The 19,439-nt window shown below is 40.9% G+C and overlaps 1 protein-coding gene across 3 annotated transcripts in view; it reads right to left on the bottom strand.

The window, feature by feature from the left end:
• The window catches only part of LNPK (lunapark, ER junction formation factor), a 65,469-nt gene that overhangs the window by 15,632 nt on the left and 30,398 nt on the right, over window positions 1-19,439 (bottom strand). For all 3 annotated transcript variants that reach the window (XM_066575805.1, XM_066575804.1, XM_066575803.1), the window contains exons 4-9: window positions 17,308-17,495; window positions 15,892-15,950; window positions 14,843-14,883; window positions 6,464-6,547; window positions 5,501-5,549; window positions 1,345-1,569 (exon numbers count right to left, since the gene is read on the bottom strand). In XM_066575805.1, coding sequence (XP_066431902.1) covers window positions 1,345-1,569; window positions 5,501-5,549; window positions 6,464-6,547; window positions 14,843-14,883; window positions 15,892-15,950; window positions 17,308-17,495 — 646 coding nt within the window. The remainder of the gene's footprint in view (window positions 1-1,344; window positions 1,570-5,500; window positions 5,550-6,463; window positions 6,548-14,842; window positions 14,884-15,891; window positions 15,951-17,307; window positions 17,496-19,439) is intronic.

Below are 19,439 nucleotides of genomic sequence, written 5' to 3'. Positions count from 1 at the left end.
CAGCAGTCACATGACTTCTGCTGTCACCGACCAGGAAAATCGTGAGGCTGCAGCACTGATCTCCGGGGCTGAGGGAAGAGTACTTGTTATATTGTTTTAAATCACTTGAATCCAATTTTGTTTTTAATTAATTTTAAAACACCAACCCCTTTAAGTAGGTGTCTGGTGGCCTTATGCCTCAAATGATCATGAAAACATGATGCTTCTATCACAGCAGCGGATATTTTACAGATTGCCTCATGCAGGAAGGTAATGTCCTACATGGATTTTTAAAGGAACTTCGGTCGTGGGGCAGAAGCCGCAGGATCCAGATGGAAATTATGTTGTGCAGAGTGGAAACACTATGGCTGATATTGGAAGCACTACGGCTGGCATGCGCGTCCCGCTTTTTAGCGACGAGGTCCAGACTAAAAGAAAAGTTTAAGACCTGGTGAAAACTGTGCTCCTATGAGGGAATATATAGTACATGTAGACAGCGGAGTTTCCTGAAACAGTTGCCAGGCTATACGTAGTTTTAATTTTGCATTAACAAAGGATCATCAAGCCTAAAGCATGCAAGTACAGAGGCATGTTAAAATACGGATATAGTTTTGTGTGATGGTTGCAGCAATGAGGCCAGAATCCCCCATTTCGGTGTGGTTTGCAAACGAATTGAACGTTAACTGTTAATGACTGCGTGGTTTGTAGGCAAACCACGCGGCCATTAACAATCAGTTAACAGTCACTAATTCAATTGCAAAAGGCATAGACTTGTGGCTTTTGGCCACGTAGCGGCAGCTGTAAGCCGAGACCCTGTCCTAAAACCTTGCCGAGCAAAAACAAGATCTGAAAATTTCAAAACAAACCTTTATTAATCTCACCATCCCCATTAGCAATGCATCGGATGCCCAGCAGTCTACACAGACTGATTGTGGATTGATCTGTTCTAATAAGCTCTATAGACAAGAACTTAAAAAGAAAACTGCAGGTATTTGTAAAGTAAGAATATATATTCTAGACGTGTTTGCCTTTATAAAGGATCCATATAAATCTGAAGCTTTCCTAAACCCGGGGCAGTAAAAAGGTATGTTATATATCGTTGACTACAGAACACTGCAAAGTTTTATTGCCATTTAAACAAAGAAGCCATAACAGTTAAACGAGCTCTAGCAATAGGCTTCAGTATCACAAGGTGCCAGCTGTAAAGAGTTATGGCTAATTGAATATGGAACTCCTGCTTAATCAGATAACTGTGCTCCTATTTCCAAATGAAATGCCATTTCCATGGTGTCTGAATATTACCTGGTTTATTGGTAACCAGAGAAAACTATATAAACTGTAAATAACAGTAAGTGCTCTGTTTACCCATTCCAGATATTGCAGTGGCAGGCGATCCGGGGCGTCTTGGTACGAGGCCTGACTGTAATCCTGGCTGCAGAGTCCGCTCAGGGGGTCCACCAGGAGCTGAAGTGTCCCTTTGAAGACCTGGAGTCGCCGCCAACATCCCAGGAACTTGGGGAGTTCCCTGGCTTGGGTTTACTGGGGTAGACACACTTATATTTCTTTGAGCTGCCGTCCTCTGGCGCAGATCTGAGGGAAGTGTGTACAGTACATAAGAAATTTAATGATTCTTTACACCCTGCTGAAAGCAAGTAATAGAGATCAAGTAACACTGTAAAACCAGTCACAGGGAGAATGGAAAAAAAAAAAAGTTTAAAAAAGGGACAAGAAAATAAGTGGTGCCAAACACAAAAGAAAAAAAAAAGTTTCTTGAGATGTGAATAAGACTTGGAATCATTTATACCATGTAATAAAATAACGGCAGAATATACAAATATAGCAATCCACCTAAAAATCAAGAAATCAGCAGTAGATCCAAGAAAAGACATTTTCCTTCCATCAAGGGGGTTGTAAAAAAAAAAATGTATTTAAAAAGGGATTCTGTCATTGATTTCATAAAGTTTTAGTCAGGGCAGAGCTGGTAGTCACAGCGGCAGGCTGTGCCAGCTTCTTCCTGCCCGCATTATGCAGAGCGACAGCTCTCTCCCCTTTTGTGTATAGGGACACAGCTGTCACTCTGCATACGTGGAGACCCCAGCGCGGCCCACCTCCACAACTCAAAGCTCAGTCACGTTTCATGAACCTAGTGACAGAATCCCTTTAAATTTAAAGGTGGTTGTTCAGCTTTTTCAAAACTGGTGTAATGAACAGTTCTTCAGATACAGCGACCACGTGAGGTTATCTTACTGCAACAAAACATCACAAATTTGGGGAAAATGCTCCAGTTCTGCCAAGGTTTGGCAATGCAGGAGGGGGAAAAAAAACCCCACAGGAGACAAAACACAACTGAGGACTTTTTTTTTTTTTTTGCACCGTTTCGGCACCCATAGCCTGAAATAGTTTGACAAAGAAAAAAAACGCTGCAGTCCTAAAGTTTTGGTTTTTTGGATCCTGGGCAGATCCAACACAAAAACAACTCATCCACCAGATGCCAATAATGATCCTATAGAAAACAGGATCAATTCTGGAGCCAGTTTCCCTCTGACATTTCACCACCATCCAGGACAAGAACAGATGGCTGGATATACGGGAACAAGTCTTTAGTATAGAGGGATATTTTTTCTATACCATCTAAAGACCAGAGACTATAGTATGATCTATCTACATACATACACAAGTCTTGCTGCAAGATCATATGATCCCAGTACATGTCTACATTTGATGTGAGTCTTTCAAGGGACTAAAGCTGCCTACCAATTTTCAAAGTTCAATATAGCAGTTACTATGGGCACCCCACATTCACAGGGGGGGGGGGGGGGGGGAAATCAAGCTACCATAATTGGCGATATCCTTAGCAGCCAGTGGAGAGGGGACCGAATGGTATTTTCTTAAAATATCTTTAGAATTCCGACCAAAATCTCATGGACACTTAGAGTTCACAAGTTTCTGAGAATCCGGTTAACAATGAAGATTTACACACCATTCAGGGTTGGTGGAAAGTTGCACAATGTAATGGCTGCAGATAGTAGTTATTACCTAGCATCTGGTGCCTGTGCAAGATGGACTACTACTTAGAGATTGTCCCATTTCTAGCTGTTTTTGTAAAAGTAAGCAGACAGCTCCGTACATTCTTCGGTGGCCTGGGTTTGTACTGCAGGCAGAGTCCTATTGAAACGAAGTCTGCAGTACCAATCTGGATCATTGCGCAATGTACAGAGCTGTCTGCTTTCTGCAGCAAATCAGCTAGAAGTGGGACAACCCCTTTAAGAAATGCTAAAGGATAAAAGGACTTTACAGCGGCAGGCAACTAAGGAATTCTTATTCCTTAGCAATATAGTCTTCAAATTAAAATTACCTTTTATAAGTCCATATGAAATAGAGAAAACCTTGGATATATAATCTTCAAAGCCAAGTTTGGAAATATTAATCGCAAGCCTGGTTTGAGAGATTTGTTTAAATCTATTCTACAGATTTAGAGGTTTACAGTCTATATAGCTAAAAAATAAATGCATTCATTTAATTTGGTGGAGGCATTCTCTAATAAAGCTAAAGGTGTATGCACGCCAAGTACATGACATTTAATTATGTTCTTCATCAAAGGGCAAGTATATACATGTATCAAATGCTCAGGCCTGTTCCAGGACATTCTTCTTAAGTTCCCTGTAATTGCTCCAGAACAACTGTTACAATCCTATACAAGGACCTACGACTGTCACTTAGGAGCACATGCAAGAGAACGTTTCACTGACCTTTACATACAGTATAGCATAATGCCAATCACTAGGAAGTGTAAAGTTTTCAGTTACAGAGGACGTGCATCCATACGATGTAGTCAGCTCATAAGGCATCTTTAAGACCTTTGTAGTTCTAGACCTACAAACCAGTTATCATTGACCATCACATAATTACTTAAGCATTATGGCTCTTTTACACGGGCTGGCCGTCAGATAAACGACTGCACGAGTGCCAATGTCACCACTAAGGTAGTCGGCGCTCGAGCAGCATTTACACTAGCAGGCTTCAAGGTTGGATCACTGGCTTCTCATTCAGCGCTTCATCTTGTATGTGAAGTGCGGTGCGGGGAGCGTTTACACTGAACAAGCCCGCAATCCAAAGATGATTTTTATGTTGACTGAAAGTCAGCTTTAAAAACCTGTGAATGATAAGTGAGCGATCTTTGTGCATTTACACTACATAATCAAATCTGTTCATTTGAATGAATCTTAAGCCATAATCGTCCCATGTAAATGGCCTATTAGTGACTAAACATGACCTGTGTGTTCTTAAGATAAGTGGGGAGATTAAGTTGGACTTAACGTAAATAAATGGAGAGTAAAAAAAGACGCTCCCTGGACTTTCCGGTTCCCTGATCTTTGAGCCAAATAATGTAGTTTATGTTCACTTTAAGACAGCTGGACCTATAGTAGCAGTTTTGCCCAGTAACCAGACAATCTTTTAAGATGTGTGGTATATTCTTCCAACCATTCAGAAATGAAAGCATTACTGCTTAGTGCAATAGCTTTATTTTTGCATCTACCTAGTAGAAACACATCTCATAGAGATGCTATTAAATTAGTTGATCCTCATCTTTTTGATACTTGAAACCATCAGCATTCCAGGTCCCCTGCAATATCTCTTGCAGAAACTTCTGTGACTGTCTCCATCATCTGAATGGGACTTGAAATTTATAAAAAAATAAAAAAATAAAAAAAGAATCTATGCACATGCTATAGGAACCCCATTAACACGTATGGAATTGATTTTCAATTTTCAGTTAGACATTTTCAGGGGGAAAAAAAATAAAAATCTGTAGCATGACAATATGCTCTATACAAGAAGTGTGGACAAGAGGCTGCTAGAAGATGAGGAAGATTTCACGTTGCCTTGTACCAACATGTAAAGCTGGCTTCCACATGTTAGTGATAAGGCAGTTTACAGAGAGCTGCTAAAGCGTACCTAAGGTGCATTTACACCAAAAGATATATTGCTTCAACCAGCCAACAATGTCAGCATTAGCTCAGCAACCTGTTCAACAGGCAGATACATTGCTGCCCCGTTTAAACCGATTAGTGAATGAGCAAACACATTTTCTACCTGCATCCTTAAATGAACACAAAGCAAGTGATTGTTCGTTGGCTGCGTTTGCACTGAACGATTGTTCATTTTCGCTCGTCTGAATGATAAGTTTCATGCACAAGGGCCTTTGGAGCGTTTTTAAGTTATCAGCTCACGTAATCAGCCTAGGTGGATTTAACAACTGTAAAAGAGGCTTATCACATGCACTTTCAAAACATACACAGCGGGCCTCACACATGAAAGCCATTCTAAGAATAGCCTACGACCTTTGTTCTTTCTGAGACTTAAAAAAAATAAAAAAGTTTAAATGTACGCATGTGTGATAAGAAAGATTATATATATTTCTCATCACATGCATAATATATATTACACACATTCAGTAACCTCTTTGTTTGCTATTTTTTGTATGAGTACAGTATGTATAGATTGATGTAGTTTCAGGTACCTTGGCCAGGCCTTGGAGTGTTAGGTACACTGGCAGAAGATTCAAGTTCCTTTTAAGAGAAAAAAAAATGAATTAGAATAAAACTTCCATATCACAGTCACAGTTTACCCAAGAATATAGCATTCAGGGAATTTTTTATTTATTTTTTTTAATCTGCTCCCATTGCCCCTGCAATACATGCAAGTGACACACATCTAGTAGGAGAGTTCACAGGTTGTACATTTGATGCAGATTTCGGGATGGGAAAAGTAGTCATTTCACATTTTACCTGCTAACAAGGATGTGAAGAAAAACAAAAAGAGCAAGAGTCTAAAAAGGGGTTGTCTCACGGGTGTTCGTGTTGCATTGCAGCCAACCTCTCATTTAGTCAATAATCACAGGTCTAAAAGCCCAACACCTTCACTTTCCTAAGACAATAAGGCTGTATTTACACAGGCGAGTGGGATATAGGTCCAGGAATCTGACCTAGATCGCTCATTATGTCTGCGATTTTCATGCATCTGTGAGGAGTTTCAGCGTTAAAAATGCACAATCCAATAGTTACATTAGTAGAAGAAAAATGCATCGTACTAGCACACAAATTACATAGTATGCGAGTTCAATGCGATTTTTGCCGCCCTCATAAGAAAAATTCTATTTTTGGGTCATCCTGCAATTTTTCAATCTCGCACTATATATATATATATATATATATATATAAAAATAAAGAAAAGATATATATTATCCATCTCCCTCTATACATTTCATGTCAATAAATCCATTGGAAATAAAGGGTTCTTCTTCTGTGCCGGTTCCATCTATACCAGAATCAGACGGAACCCACATGGGATTATCGTCTGTGCAAACACACCCTAAGGGAGGATGGGGAAAATATGAACTAAATCCACTCTATAAAAAGTTGACCATCAATCTAGTTTCCCTTGCATCTTTCATTACCAATATTTGACAACACACACACTTCACCTTGATTTTCTTTGAATCCGGATCAAACCTTTCAAGAATCAGTTTAGCTGCTTTGTAAGTTTCTTTTTCCATTACTTCCTCAAGCTGTGATATAAAAACAGAAAAATGGGGTTGGAGTCTCTTATATGTTGCAAGCATTCATACATCTTGAAGACACTAGTTGCACCCGTCTGCAGGCATGTCTTTTTTTTCAACCTGTCTCATGCTTCTGGTCCCCATGTTGGGCTTTCAATATATAATGAATACCCTCTGGAATAGAATAGCACCGCTGGGGTTTTGTCGGAATGCAGTTAAGGCTTTTTTTTTTTTTAATTTTATTATAATTAAATATCACTGGAAAATCGTATCTGCAATGTAACATTTTGGATCCAGTGTCCTTTATCACACTAAGCTGGTGAAATATATTCCAAAAATGAGCATGAGAAACCGGTACATCAACATCTTTTACTGTAGGGCAGGAATTGCATTCCCACACAAGCAGACCATGCTTAGGAACAAACCTAGATCTGCGGGCCACAGGCAGCTCTTTCCCATGCTCTCCAGTGCCGGGATAATCAAACTATGTAATGCATACTGGATTCCATGCTTTGTAGTTATGGATAGTTCTTCTGCCGTTTCCCAAGTAACAGATGTCAGAGGTGAAGTAAGTTTCTATGTTAGACATGCGGACACAATCACTGAATGCCAGGAGTTCCTATAGGAGGCAGGCACAGGCTGGCATGGGATGATCTGGTGTAAGAGTAACAAGCCAAATCTCATTCAAGGAAGTTTTGCAATATGAATTTTTTTGCACCCAACTAATCCTGCATTAATACAACTTCAGCTTGGTTTGGAATTGTTCACCATAGACCAGATTCTCCAAGAAAAAAAAAAAAGAAAAAAATTTAAAAAAAAAGCATAAAGCCATCCACATCTAACTTGATGCTCACATTACAAGCCAATTGCCTAATCAGATTTAATCATTGCTAAACTTTTCAGATTCAGGTTTTGGGGATTGTCAGATAAGAGTCAGATTAACCAAGAATTGTACTTTGATAACACTATTTCCCAACATCTTTTTTGAGGGTTAATATTGAGAAGGAATAATCTGTTGGCGCTAGCAAAGCCTTTCTAGTTATGTAACTAGAGCGGAAGACTCCTGAAAGGGACGAAACAAAATAGCATACGCAGCTATTAACACATTTATTGACGCTTCTATGAAGCTTCCATATTCCAAAATGCTGTATTAGAACTCTGTAATATCAGTTCTCATCCTCCTCTGAAACAAAGTGACTAGTGAATTCTCGCTCCGTACTCTGTGGGGTCCCATATTTGCACGGGACAACTATTTGACCCACGTAAAGCCATCCAAACACTGAGAAAGCCAATTACCCATCAGTATCTTGTGTGGAACGAAACACAAGCACAGGAAGAAAATACCAACGCCACGCAGATGCTGTTTGATAGAGTCAAATCCATAGCCCAAGTGATGCAAGGTTACCGTGCTAACCACTGAGCCACCATACTCAAAATACATCCACAATGCAAAAAAAAAAAAAAAACTAGAAATTCCCTCCGAAAAAGGCACTAAGAGTACCGCAACTGCTTGGAGCATGCAAAAAAAAAAAAAAAACTTTCGGAATACATTAAGAACTTGTCCCCAAAGTGGACGCAGGAGCACAGCGAGTGATCATTAATAAATGACATTAACCCACAGTGATAAATCTGTTAAGTGTGCCCGCAGTACAACTATGTTTGAAAACAGAAAAATATTCACTATTAGCCGTGTTGAATCTAGGCCATTTCCAGAGATAATGCCTACTCTACAGGCATCTCACGTAATACAGAGCACTGCTCCTTTCCCAGATCTTCCGTTACTTGAGCTCTTTAAAAGAAAGGATAGAAATGTATCGTTGGTATTTAACGGCTTTATTGCAAGGAAACACCAAATGTTGCTAATTGTTTACATATAATGAGGAGAATAATTACATGCAGCAACTTCAATAATGAAATCTGCAAAAATCTATCAGCCATCATTATCGGAAGTTATTAGACATGACAGCAAATGACAGGCAATTCCTCAGATTTATTTCCTCGTACCATTTAATGCTATTAATTTAAAGAAGGTCGTTAGCCAAGCGCTTTGCTGAATAAAGTCTCGGTGCCAATTAACTGCTGTCAGCATCGATTGTAGATTATTTATTAGCAGAAGCAATTAGCTTGCTCCAAATGCTGTGAAAACTCAATAAGAGGAAAACATTTCTGAAACTTGCCTGCTTGTCTTTAAAAGGTTAAAGCTTCATTTTTGCGAGTGCTGAGAAATCTATTTCATTTGCTAGCCTCCAAGAAGTTGTGCTTGAAGCTCCTCCATCCTAGTCTCATACTGATGAGAAGTCGTCATATGTAAACAACTACAGGTCTAAGGCTAAAGAGAACCAGGGCACATTACAAAATATGTAAACATATACATTATATTGCCTGAAAAGGGATTACTTCTTACTAATTGAAACCAGATAGAGAAACATAGTATTTTTGTAATGCTTTTACTTTTTGGATCTTAAGTGTTTCATCTAATTTTCCGTACAGCACTATGGGGGCCGTCATCTTGGCCAAAAGTTACAGTATTGCAAGATATGTTTAAAAGATCATACAGTAAGCCAAAGACACAATGGATGGGGCAGACCCATCACCTTCTATGGGAGAGTGCTGGGGCATGCTTAGTGACCTGTGCAGAGGTCATTGTGCAGGGAGGAGGTGAGCCGTGACCACATATGGTGGACCCTGTGTAGTCTACATATAGGAGTCCCCCTTCACTGCAATCCTGCCTGTGATAAGAAGACTATGAAAAAGTTCTATCAGACTTCGCGCTCGGTGTTAAAACTGCAGAACTGTGTGAAGAATGCGATATAAACTTAATTTATACAATGTGTCATCAGAGAGTGACCCATTCCCTTATATTGTACTTCCAGATAATGTATGGAGATTGTGGTAACTAGTTTTTTCGTTTTGCGGTTTAAGTTTAAATAGTGTATCTCTGGGCTGACTGATTCAAGATGATGGCGAGTACTTCAGGTGCCGGCGGGGGAGATCTCTCTCTCACTCTCTCGCCCCTGCAACTCACCGCTCTCCCCCGTCGGCACCCGAATCTTTTAAGACAAGTGGGTAGGTACTCGCATAAGGCACTACTCGCTCGAGTAGTTTGCCTTAGCGAGTACGCTCGCTCATCTCTAGTTCCTACCCTACAGAGACACTTTCATAAACTCAGTTGCAGCAGCCACTTTTGGCAAGTGTAACTTCAGGAAGTACAGCCATATTGGCTGACATTCCACCCCCCCTTCCTTTTCTTCTATGCAACTGATAGTAAAACTCAAACTGACTTATGTAATTGGCATGCTGAATTGATAACAGTTTCTGACAACTAAGGCCTCCTGCACACGGACGTTTTTGCATTGCGTAGTCCGCGGCGGGTGTCCACCTCCAGACTCCACAGCAAGTACTGCCCATAGCATTCAATCACAAAACGCCATTTCATCTCCACGAGCGGAAATGGATTGCAATTTTCTGTTTGCAGAGAAGAAGTTGCAGCATGCTGCAATTTTGTGTCGGTTACGTGCGGCTAGCTTCCATGGAAGCGATACATCCTGCAGCACTTCCGCATTGAGTGCTGTGGAATCATCGCGGCATACACGTTAACCCCCCAGCGCCAGCAGCCACTGTGCATGCATGACAGAGTGCCAGCAGGCACATCCGCAGCGCTCGCAGCAGATGCCAGATAGGTACACAGGGGATCACCGGCCAGGCACTGGGTCAAACTCAGCTGCGGCAATCCCGCATGCAGGGTCCGACTGAGGGGGCATAACTATAGAGGGTGCAGGGGATGCGGTTGCAGCCGGGGCCCAGGAACCTCAGGGGACCCATAAGGCCTCTCCTCTCCATATAGGGAGCCCAGTACTATGAATAAAGCATTATAGTAGGGGGCCCTGTTACAGGTTTTGCATTGGGGCCCAGGAGCTTCAAGTTACGTCTCTGGTCCAACCCGCCTGTGTGCAGGAGGCCTAATATGGATGCACCGCCTGTTTGCAGAAGTGACACTACAGGAAAACCAAAAACTAAAATAATTTCTGTAATTAATAAATGGTGGTTATTACAAACTTAATTTACTAATGCATGACTGTCAATGTTTTGGATAGAAATCCTGGACTGCAGCTCTGTGATGATATACACTTACATTTATCATATACACATTAACAACGGAGCTCGTCTATATCATGAACTGCACAGAAACATGCAGTTAAGAAATCTCAACCGGCAAGCAGTAATCACACCATTTAATTTGAGATTTGGATAAAATGTCAAACCATGCTGAATGTTCTCCATTGCTAAATATTGCAGAATGATGCGCTTCTTTAGATTTAGACAAATCAATCCTAGACTGATGACCAGCACCAATTGCATCCTTAAATCCTTGCACTTTGGCTTGCTGTTATAAAAAACAATAAAATCAGTCTAAATCTACAAAAAAAAAAAAAAAAAAAAAAAAAACATAACACCAATGGTTTCACATGGAGGTGGCGGTACTTCCTGTGCTTTATTATAGTAGCACCTGGCTCCATTTACATACTTAGGCTGGTGACAGAGGAGTGCATTCATGCAGAGATTTTTTTCCCCCCCTTTTCACAACAAGAAACATTGGCATACTACCCGATATTTACTAATGTTATGAAATGCACACAGCTCTTTTTAGAAGCTTTCAGAGAAGAAATAAGGAATGAAGCTGAAACAATGGAGGCACCAAAGAGCTCCTAGAGAAACCCGGGCCAGGAAAAAATAAAGAAAAATCAAGAGGAAGTATAAACTGTGGGCTTATATTTTAGCTATACTTCAACCCACTTGATACATAATGGCATCATTTAAAGGGGTTTTCCGCCTGTTTCTACAGGAATCCCTCCCTCCTCATGGCCTCTCAAGAATATACAGTATACTGCTGGGTGGTGCCACCTCTTGTCCTCGGTTGGGAGAGAGCACTTGCCACTCCAATACCAGGCTCCAATTGGGATAGGGCATATCTGCTCTCACAGTCTGCTGATGGCATCCGCGGCCCAGGAGAAAAACTACAAAATTCTTTCCAGATGGTACAGGTGTCCAGTCCTAATCCATTGAATATACCCATCAATTTCAGACCACTCCTGGCAACTCTGCAGTGGGGACGACGCTACACATTTGGTGGGAATGCCCGGACCTGAAGCCCTTCTGAAAAGAAGTGTTCTCTGTTTATGAGAGAGTGACGCATGGGACAGTCACTGGCACACCATAGTTTGCTCTGCTCTCCACCAACCCTGGGAGCTTGTCAACAATAAAAAAAAGGCCTTCTGCGTCATTTCCTCACAGCATAGTATATGGTATTCGCATACTATTAAATGTTAATAATCAGGTCAATACTACACATCAGCAAGCAAGAGAGCAGTAGTAACCTACTAGGGATGGTTTAAAGTTAATGTAAATGTTTTGTTTCATGTAGAGATGAGCAAACGTACTCGTTTAGGGCTATTTTGCAATTGCGTATCGCTTTTTTTGAGTAACTGCCTACTCGGGTGAAAAGAGTCGGGGGGCGCCGGGGGTTGCAGAGGGGAGTGTGGGGAAGGGGGGAGCGCCCCACTGCTCCCCCCCCCCCCCCCCCCGCTCCACCACGCCGCCCCCCGAATCATTTCACCCGAGTAGGCAGTTACTCGAAAAAGCGATGCTCGATTGCGAAATGGCCCTAGACGAGTACGTTCGCTCATCTCTAGTCTCATGTTCCACCTTATTATACAGTTCTGCGAGACCTCTTTTTTATATCCTTTATTACATTTTTTGCAAATTAAATACAGCAATTTAAACAAAGGGGTTTTCTATGGAAAATACCATTGATGGCCTATCCTCAGGATACGTCATCAATAGCTTGATCGGCTGGGGTCTGTCGCTCGGGGCCCCGATCAATCAGCTGAGCGGAATCATGCTGTCAGCACCACAAATACAGAGGTCGGAGCAGAAGTCTCTGCACCACCCTCTGTGTAGTGGCTGTCACTTGTAACTGCAGACACGGCTCCCATTGATCTCAACAAGAGCTGTTCCTGCAGTTACAAGAGCCGGACACTACATGGAAGTCGTCGGAGACTTCCGCAGCTTTACACTCTGACCTCTGTTATTGCGGCACTGACAGCATGCTCATTCCCGAGCGACGGACCCCAGCCGATCAAGCTATGGATGACTTATTCTGGAGGATAGAAAGGAAAAAAAGAGAAAGCCATGGCAACGTAAGTTGGTGCAAAACAGCACTACAGCTTTTATTCTACCATAGTGTGAAGACAAGCTACGTTTCGACCTACACGCTTGAAAAAGACAGTGAAGGTCAAAAACGTAATTTGTCTTCACGTTCTGGGAGAATAACAGCTGCAGCGCTGTTTTGCACCAACTTATGCTGCCAAGCCCTTTTTTCTCTGGACTGATTGTGAGGACTTTGGTTTGGAACCCTAACTTGACTCTGCATACTTTTTTCTGCTGTGCCCGGAGTGGGTATATCTGTGTGGTGCTGCGGGTGCAAATTTTTGCTTTTAACGTAACCTGAGGATACGTCAGCAATAGTATTTTCCACGGAAAACCCCTTTAAGGGAGTCCCTAAGCTAAGATTAAGTGAAGTAGCAAGTGGCAACACAATACTTTCATGGGGGTGTTCTAGCAAAGAGTTTATCAACTCCAGTACTTAGAAAAGTCTGAAAACATGACTTGTTGGGGATACTTTATTACAGCTGAGGTCATTCTTCTCAGTGTCATAGAGGTTCTCTATAGGATGTCCTCAAATAATGACCCGTTGGGGAAACTTGAGGACTGGAGTTGATAAATACTGGTCCAGCAGCCGACGGAAGACCACTTAAAAAGAGAACACTTCCAAGTTGATAGGTTTTTGACCTGGACAACATACAATATAAATAAAGCTGCATAATTAATGAGTATTTCAAGCATTTACTGCTGAGGATCTATCATCAGGATAGGTCAGGTCTGGAAGTTTAAGAGCGCATTGCTCCCATTGATTTCAATGGGAGTGAAGCTGTCTATTATACTTTTGGCCCTGACCATCACAGCAGATGTGCAGCAGCAATGCACTGATGGTGGCCTAGAGGAAAAGCTGATTGTCAGGGATCCTGCCGATCAACTATTGATGACCCAGTCCTCAGGATAGGTCATCAGTAGTAAATGCCTGGAATACCCTTTAAATGAATAGGGACAAGGAAGTGTCGATCTAGTAAATTGACACTTTTTCTTCATTGTTAAAGCGCATTGAGACTTATCTATTCTATTTGCAGAATGTAACTTTCTGAAAGGACTCAAACAAGGTAAGGAATCGCTCTAACTCTACTTCTTCGAACCAGAGATAAGAATTTGATTTATAACCAAAGCTGTCGAACTTGAACCATGGCCACCCTCTGTAAGATGGCCATCATACACAATACCGACACCACTCCTCTCTGGACTCACTAGGTAGAGATTTCCTGCTTGAATCAATTCCAATGCTGCTGTGATCAGAGGACTTCATAACAGGTTCTCACTACAGGCAGCTTACAATTCCCCGTTTGAGTAAGACTAAGTTCACACATTTTTGCAGAATCTAGTTAAAATAAGGTCCTGTTTTTCTGCTGAGCAAACAAAATTAAAAAACAGGATGCAACATGATACAGGTTCCTTTTTTCTGCCCTGATTAAAAACTGGATTTTTTTGTAAAGTTACAATAAAGTGCTTAACCTAGATAAATCAACTTAAACCCTTCTTTAACATTTTTCACAGGGGAGTGGGGGAGGAAGTGACAAATAAAATATCAATATCTTTCAACAGAATGGAAAACACATGATGTGACGGTGGTTTAAGATATTCAGGTTATTTAAGCCTTATTAATCAGCTGGGAGGAAGTAAAGGACTGCAGTAATTGAAGCCACCTACTCTGCTCTATATTGAAATCAATGGAACTTGAAATTTACACAATGAATTACATTTCCCAAGAGGTGGAACACTGGAGGTAGTCTTTAATGACAAGACTTATTTGGATTTTTAAAAATAGGCATAAATGACCCATAATTCTCTTAGCTACAAAAATATACTACTGAAAATACACTGTAAGTAGATCAAAATTGAATCGGACGTCAGGTTATCTAGAAATCTGTCACAAAACTTCAATACTATTTCACAGGACTAGAAGAATAAGCAGAGACAACCAATTTGGAAACTAAAAGGAAGGGAAAAAAAATCTGGCCCACATCAGGTCACACGGATGTTAAATTTTTACTGAATTAGGTTATTCATTCTTCTACATTCAATACTACTTTTCATTCACCAAAAATAAAGCGTACTGCACTGAAAACGTATACTCACAATTTTTTTCTTCTGTGCTTTTAAATCTTCAAGTGCCTCATCTGCAAAATATAAAAAAGTGTTCAGATCATTTGTGTAAAGAGGAAAAGTATCAACTTTATCATGTTGCGTTTCTATTCTATATCCTGCTACTTGGATTTTCCTGTTTTGTTGAATGAATTAGAAGTTACAACTGGAATGGTCATACCATTGCTGCCAATTGACAGATTTCTGTTCAGAACTTTGGAAATATGACCTTAAAAAAATAAAAATTAAAAAAAAAAGCCAGAAAAACTAGACTGGTCTAATATCTTGATTTTTTTCCTTGGTAGGGACAGAATTTCACACAAAAAGTTGCAGCCACCTGCCTTGTGTCAACTATTCCGATTTATAGTGGTGTAAAGCATGCAATGTCTCAACTTCATCCTAAGTGAACCGTGAACCTAAGGACATTTTATAATAGTTCTTGCTATTAAAAGTTTGAAAGCTCTGGCTAAAGCCCTAATCTTGGACTCATTTTGACCTCTTCCTACTGTGTACCATAATAGTACATTTTGGGAACTACACTGCAGTACCGGAGCTATGACTGCGCTATCACTTATAAGTGTCTGCTGTATAATACAGCTGACAGCCTCTGCTCTAGAAGCTGGGTTTGTAGATAAATGCCAAGAGTCAGTCTTGAATTAAGTAGTTAGAAGGAAGAGGCTCCCTCCACTACCCCATTACCCCCACCCACTGGCCCCATATGAAACGACTGTGGCGTTTCAATGAGATGTTATGGCACCTTCACCCCCATCCACCACAATGGCTTCTAAATCTGCAATGTATGGAACCCTACCAAAAGGTAGAGCCCAATAGGCTGTCTATCTTACACTGCAATAAGAAGGAATGCAGTGTATTAAAATCGGCAAGTGGGAGACTGAACATTCAAGCCCCCTAACAGGGCTAAAAAGTTAAGGATTTGGGAAGGGGTTTTAAAATACAGTCTATGCATACACGACTAACAGATTTGTATTTTACCGAACCAACATGCAGTAGGCTAAAATAAATAGAAGGGAGCAAGAACTTACTATTTCTTTCTGTACGCCTGGAGAACAAAATAATCAGCAGTGATCTAGTGCACCATATTCTGAAGGAAAAGTTAAAGGACCGTTGTCAATTATTTAATTAATTTTTTTAAATACAAAATAAAAGCATTATGAAGAGAACCAAGACAGCGTAAAGGACCTTTTACATGGAACGAGCGTCAGGCAAACAATGCCCCCCACTCACCCCTGTGTATACCAGCTCCTGCACTGTTACAAAAGCAAGTATCACTGAATCGCTCACAGTTCGGACAGCAGGAGGCGGGACGGCTAGAGGAGAATTCTCTCCCTGCTTTCCCCCTATCCGCAGCCGGTCTGTGTAAGCAGCAGCCAGTCTGTACTGAACGATCGTTGTTCGGATTTTAGGCATGCTTAAAACTGAACGATTGGATCATGCTTGTCCAGTCATTCAGTTTCTGCATGCTTCAAATGGGATGATTATCGTTTAAAACCCCTTCGGAAGCACGGAGTTTGAACGACCAGAACGATAATCATCCTGTGTAAAAGGGCCTTTAAATTTTAGAACTAATAGATGGAGGAGGTGGGGGGGGGACACCAAGTTTGTTGGGCTGCTTACTCCTCCTCCATGCAGCGTGACCTCTGCCAGGTCACAGAACATGCTAACAATACTCTGCCATATAACTGAATGGATCCTCCCCTGGCCATTGTTTATATGGTCCATGAGGCTGCTGTAAAGCATCTCTCTAAATGCCGTTAACTGCAGTGCAGACAAAAAAGATAAATCCATATCAAGTCTGCTACGTGTGAATGCACCCGAGTGATATGAAACTATTTTAACTCACAAAACGCATTAGAAACGGATTCGCGTTTGATATTTAAAGGGAGCCTGAACATGCTGTTTAAACAGCAAGCGTTATGTTATAAAGCAGGAGCCGAGCAGATTGATATATCAGTTTTATGAGGAAAGATTCACTACAAATTTAATTGATTTAAACTGACTCATTCTGAACTGAACAGTCCAATGGTCAGTCCCATTAGTCACTGGCAGCTGTGTGTGTATGACTGTGCATACAGGGAAGGCTGTCAATCAATCAATGATAGAACTGCCCAAGATGAAGATTCTGCACGATGCAGGTCCAAACAGTCACTCCACTGAATCTCCTCCTCACTGGACGGTGCAGTGAGCCCACAATAATGAAAGGAGGAGGAGGAGGAGGAGGAGGAGGAGGAGAGGTTTTCACGATCAGTGGGGGTGTCAGTGTTGACCCCCTCACTGATCAGACTTACCACCTATTCTATGGATAGGTGATGAAAATCAGTTTGGGGAATAACCCTTTAAGGCACATAGAAGCGCTGTCATTACATCTTTAATGCACGCTGAAAGCGGTGATTTATAAAATCAAGAAAGAAAAAAAAAAAGGGGGGGGGGGGATTACTTACATTACTGGGAAAAGCAAAAAAGGAATAATTAGCAACAGTCTTGTTGTTAAGCCATCAGGAAGGTACCACAAGTAAACAATGAAACACGTGAGAAGATAAAATAATGTAGAGTAGGCAAGTAATCTTTTAATCCAAATCTTCCGCAGTTTCTGGTTCTTCTCCTGAAACTCTTCTAAAGATCCAATTTCCTAAAAAGATTTAAACATTTAGACAAGAGTTATAAAACTGGATTTAGGTTTTAAACCTAGAGAGTCCATTGTGTCTATTACATTATGTAGTCCCACAACTACCAAGTGCATGCTGTTCTAAAATGTAATATTTACTGGAAACACTTGTGTAGTCAGATACTAAATATGGCCATCCTCCCTTTAGTGTATCCATCACTAATGTTCACGTGTAGTCCATTTGGTCTTGAATACATTCATTTAAATGGTCACCACACTTTGAAACAACTTAGGTTAATACAACAACGAATGTAATAGCTAGCAAAAGCGCAAGTTACTTTAAATTACCTAAAAAGGATGTTTTTATGCTGAAAAATCCCTTTAACCCCTTAGTGACCGGGTTTTTTTGCTTTTTTCCATTTTGTTTTTTCTTACTCCCTTTAAAAAAAAAAATCGTAGCTCCTTTATTTATCCATCGACGTCGCTGTATGAGGGCTTGTTTTTTGCGGGATGAGTTGTATTTTTCAATGGCACTATTTATTGTACCATATAATGTACTGAAAAACTTTTTAAAAAATTCTTAGCGGAGAGAAATGGAAAAAAAAACGACATTCCACCATCTTTCGGTGCGTCCTGTTTCTACGGCGCACAAACTGCAACAAAAACGACCTGATATTTTTATTCTATGGGTCAGTACGATTACTCCGATACCAAACTTATATAGGTTTTATTTGCTGTAGTACTTGTATTTTTTTTTTTTAAGATATTTAATTTTTTTCAATTATTTTCTGCGGTCATTTTGTGCGCGCAATAACTTATTTTTCTGTCGACGTAGTTGTGCAAGGGCTCAATTTTTGCAGGATGTCCTGTAGTTTCCAATAGTATCAATTTGGAATACATACAACTGTTGATCGCTTTTATTGTTTTCTGGAAGACAGGGTAACTAAAAAAGTGTATTTCTTGCGTTCTTTATTTATTTTTTTTGGACGATGTTCACCGTGCTGGAAAAATAATGCACTACTTTGATAGATCGGACTTTTACGGACGCGGTGATATCAAATACATATTTTTATTTTATGATTTAGATTTTTTAGTAATTGATATGGCAAAAGGGGAGTGATTTAAACTTTTATAACTTTTTTTTTTTACAATTTAAAAAACTTTATTGATCTTTTTTTTTACTTTACTTTGAAGTCCCCCTGGGGGACTTTAACATGCGATGCTTTGATCGCTCCTGCAGTATGACGTAATGCTATAGCATTACATCATACTGCTTTTTGACAAGCAGTCTATGAAGCCACCCTGTGTGGATGGCTTCATAGGCAGTCTGCTAAGGCAGCCCTGGGGCCATTCATTAGGCCCCCGGCTGCCATGACACCTGCACGGATCCCCCGATCTCACTGCGGGGGGGGGGGGGGTCGTGCAGGACCCCCAAACAGCGTTCGGGTGATTTAAATTCCGCTGTCAGAATTGACAGCGGCATTTAAAGGGTTAATAGCCCGTGATCGGCCGAACGGCCGAGTGCGGCTATTGCCCGCGGGTGTCAGCTGTAATAAACAGCTGACGCCAGCGCTGTATGGAGGGAGATAGCGCCGCTACCTCCCTCCGTACACGTCCTGCAGCTGCAGGACGTAAAAACACTATAGGGTGGTCACTAAGGGGTTAACATGCTGGCCAGTAAGAGCCCCTCCATTCTAATTTGCGGACCACTGCCTATTGTCAAGTGAAGTCCATCTCTAGTAACAGAGATAACACGAGGGTGATGTCTGATGCTGCCCATAGAAGTCTATAGAGAGAAGAGGAGGGAGATAGCCGCACAACAGTGCGATTCTAATAGCTAATTGATTTACCATGTCATAGCTATGGATATAAAATCTACACTGCCCAATACTGCTGTATGATATCCTCCATGATGGTTATTTTTCTGTATGCACTACAGAGAGATAGGAAACTATCTGCGGTTTTCAC

Source organism: Eleutherodactylus coqui, chromosome 8 (assembly GCF_035609145.1).
Source record: "Eleutherodactylus coqui strain aEleCoq1 chromosome 8, aEleCoq1.hap1, whole genome shotgun sequence".
NCBI classification, from domain to species: Eukaryota; Metazoa; Chordata; class Amphibia; order Anura; family Eleutherodactylidae; genus Eleutherodactylus; species Eleutherodactylus coqui.
The sequence above is the reverse complement of the archived record's forward strand: the minus strand, read 5'-3'. Positions and strand labels throughout refer to the sequence as shown.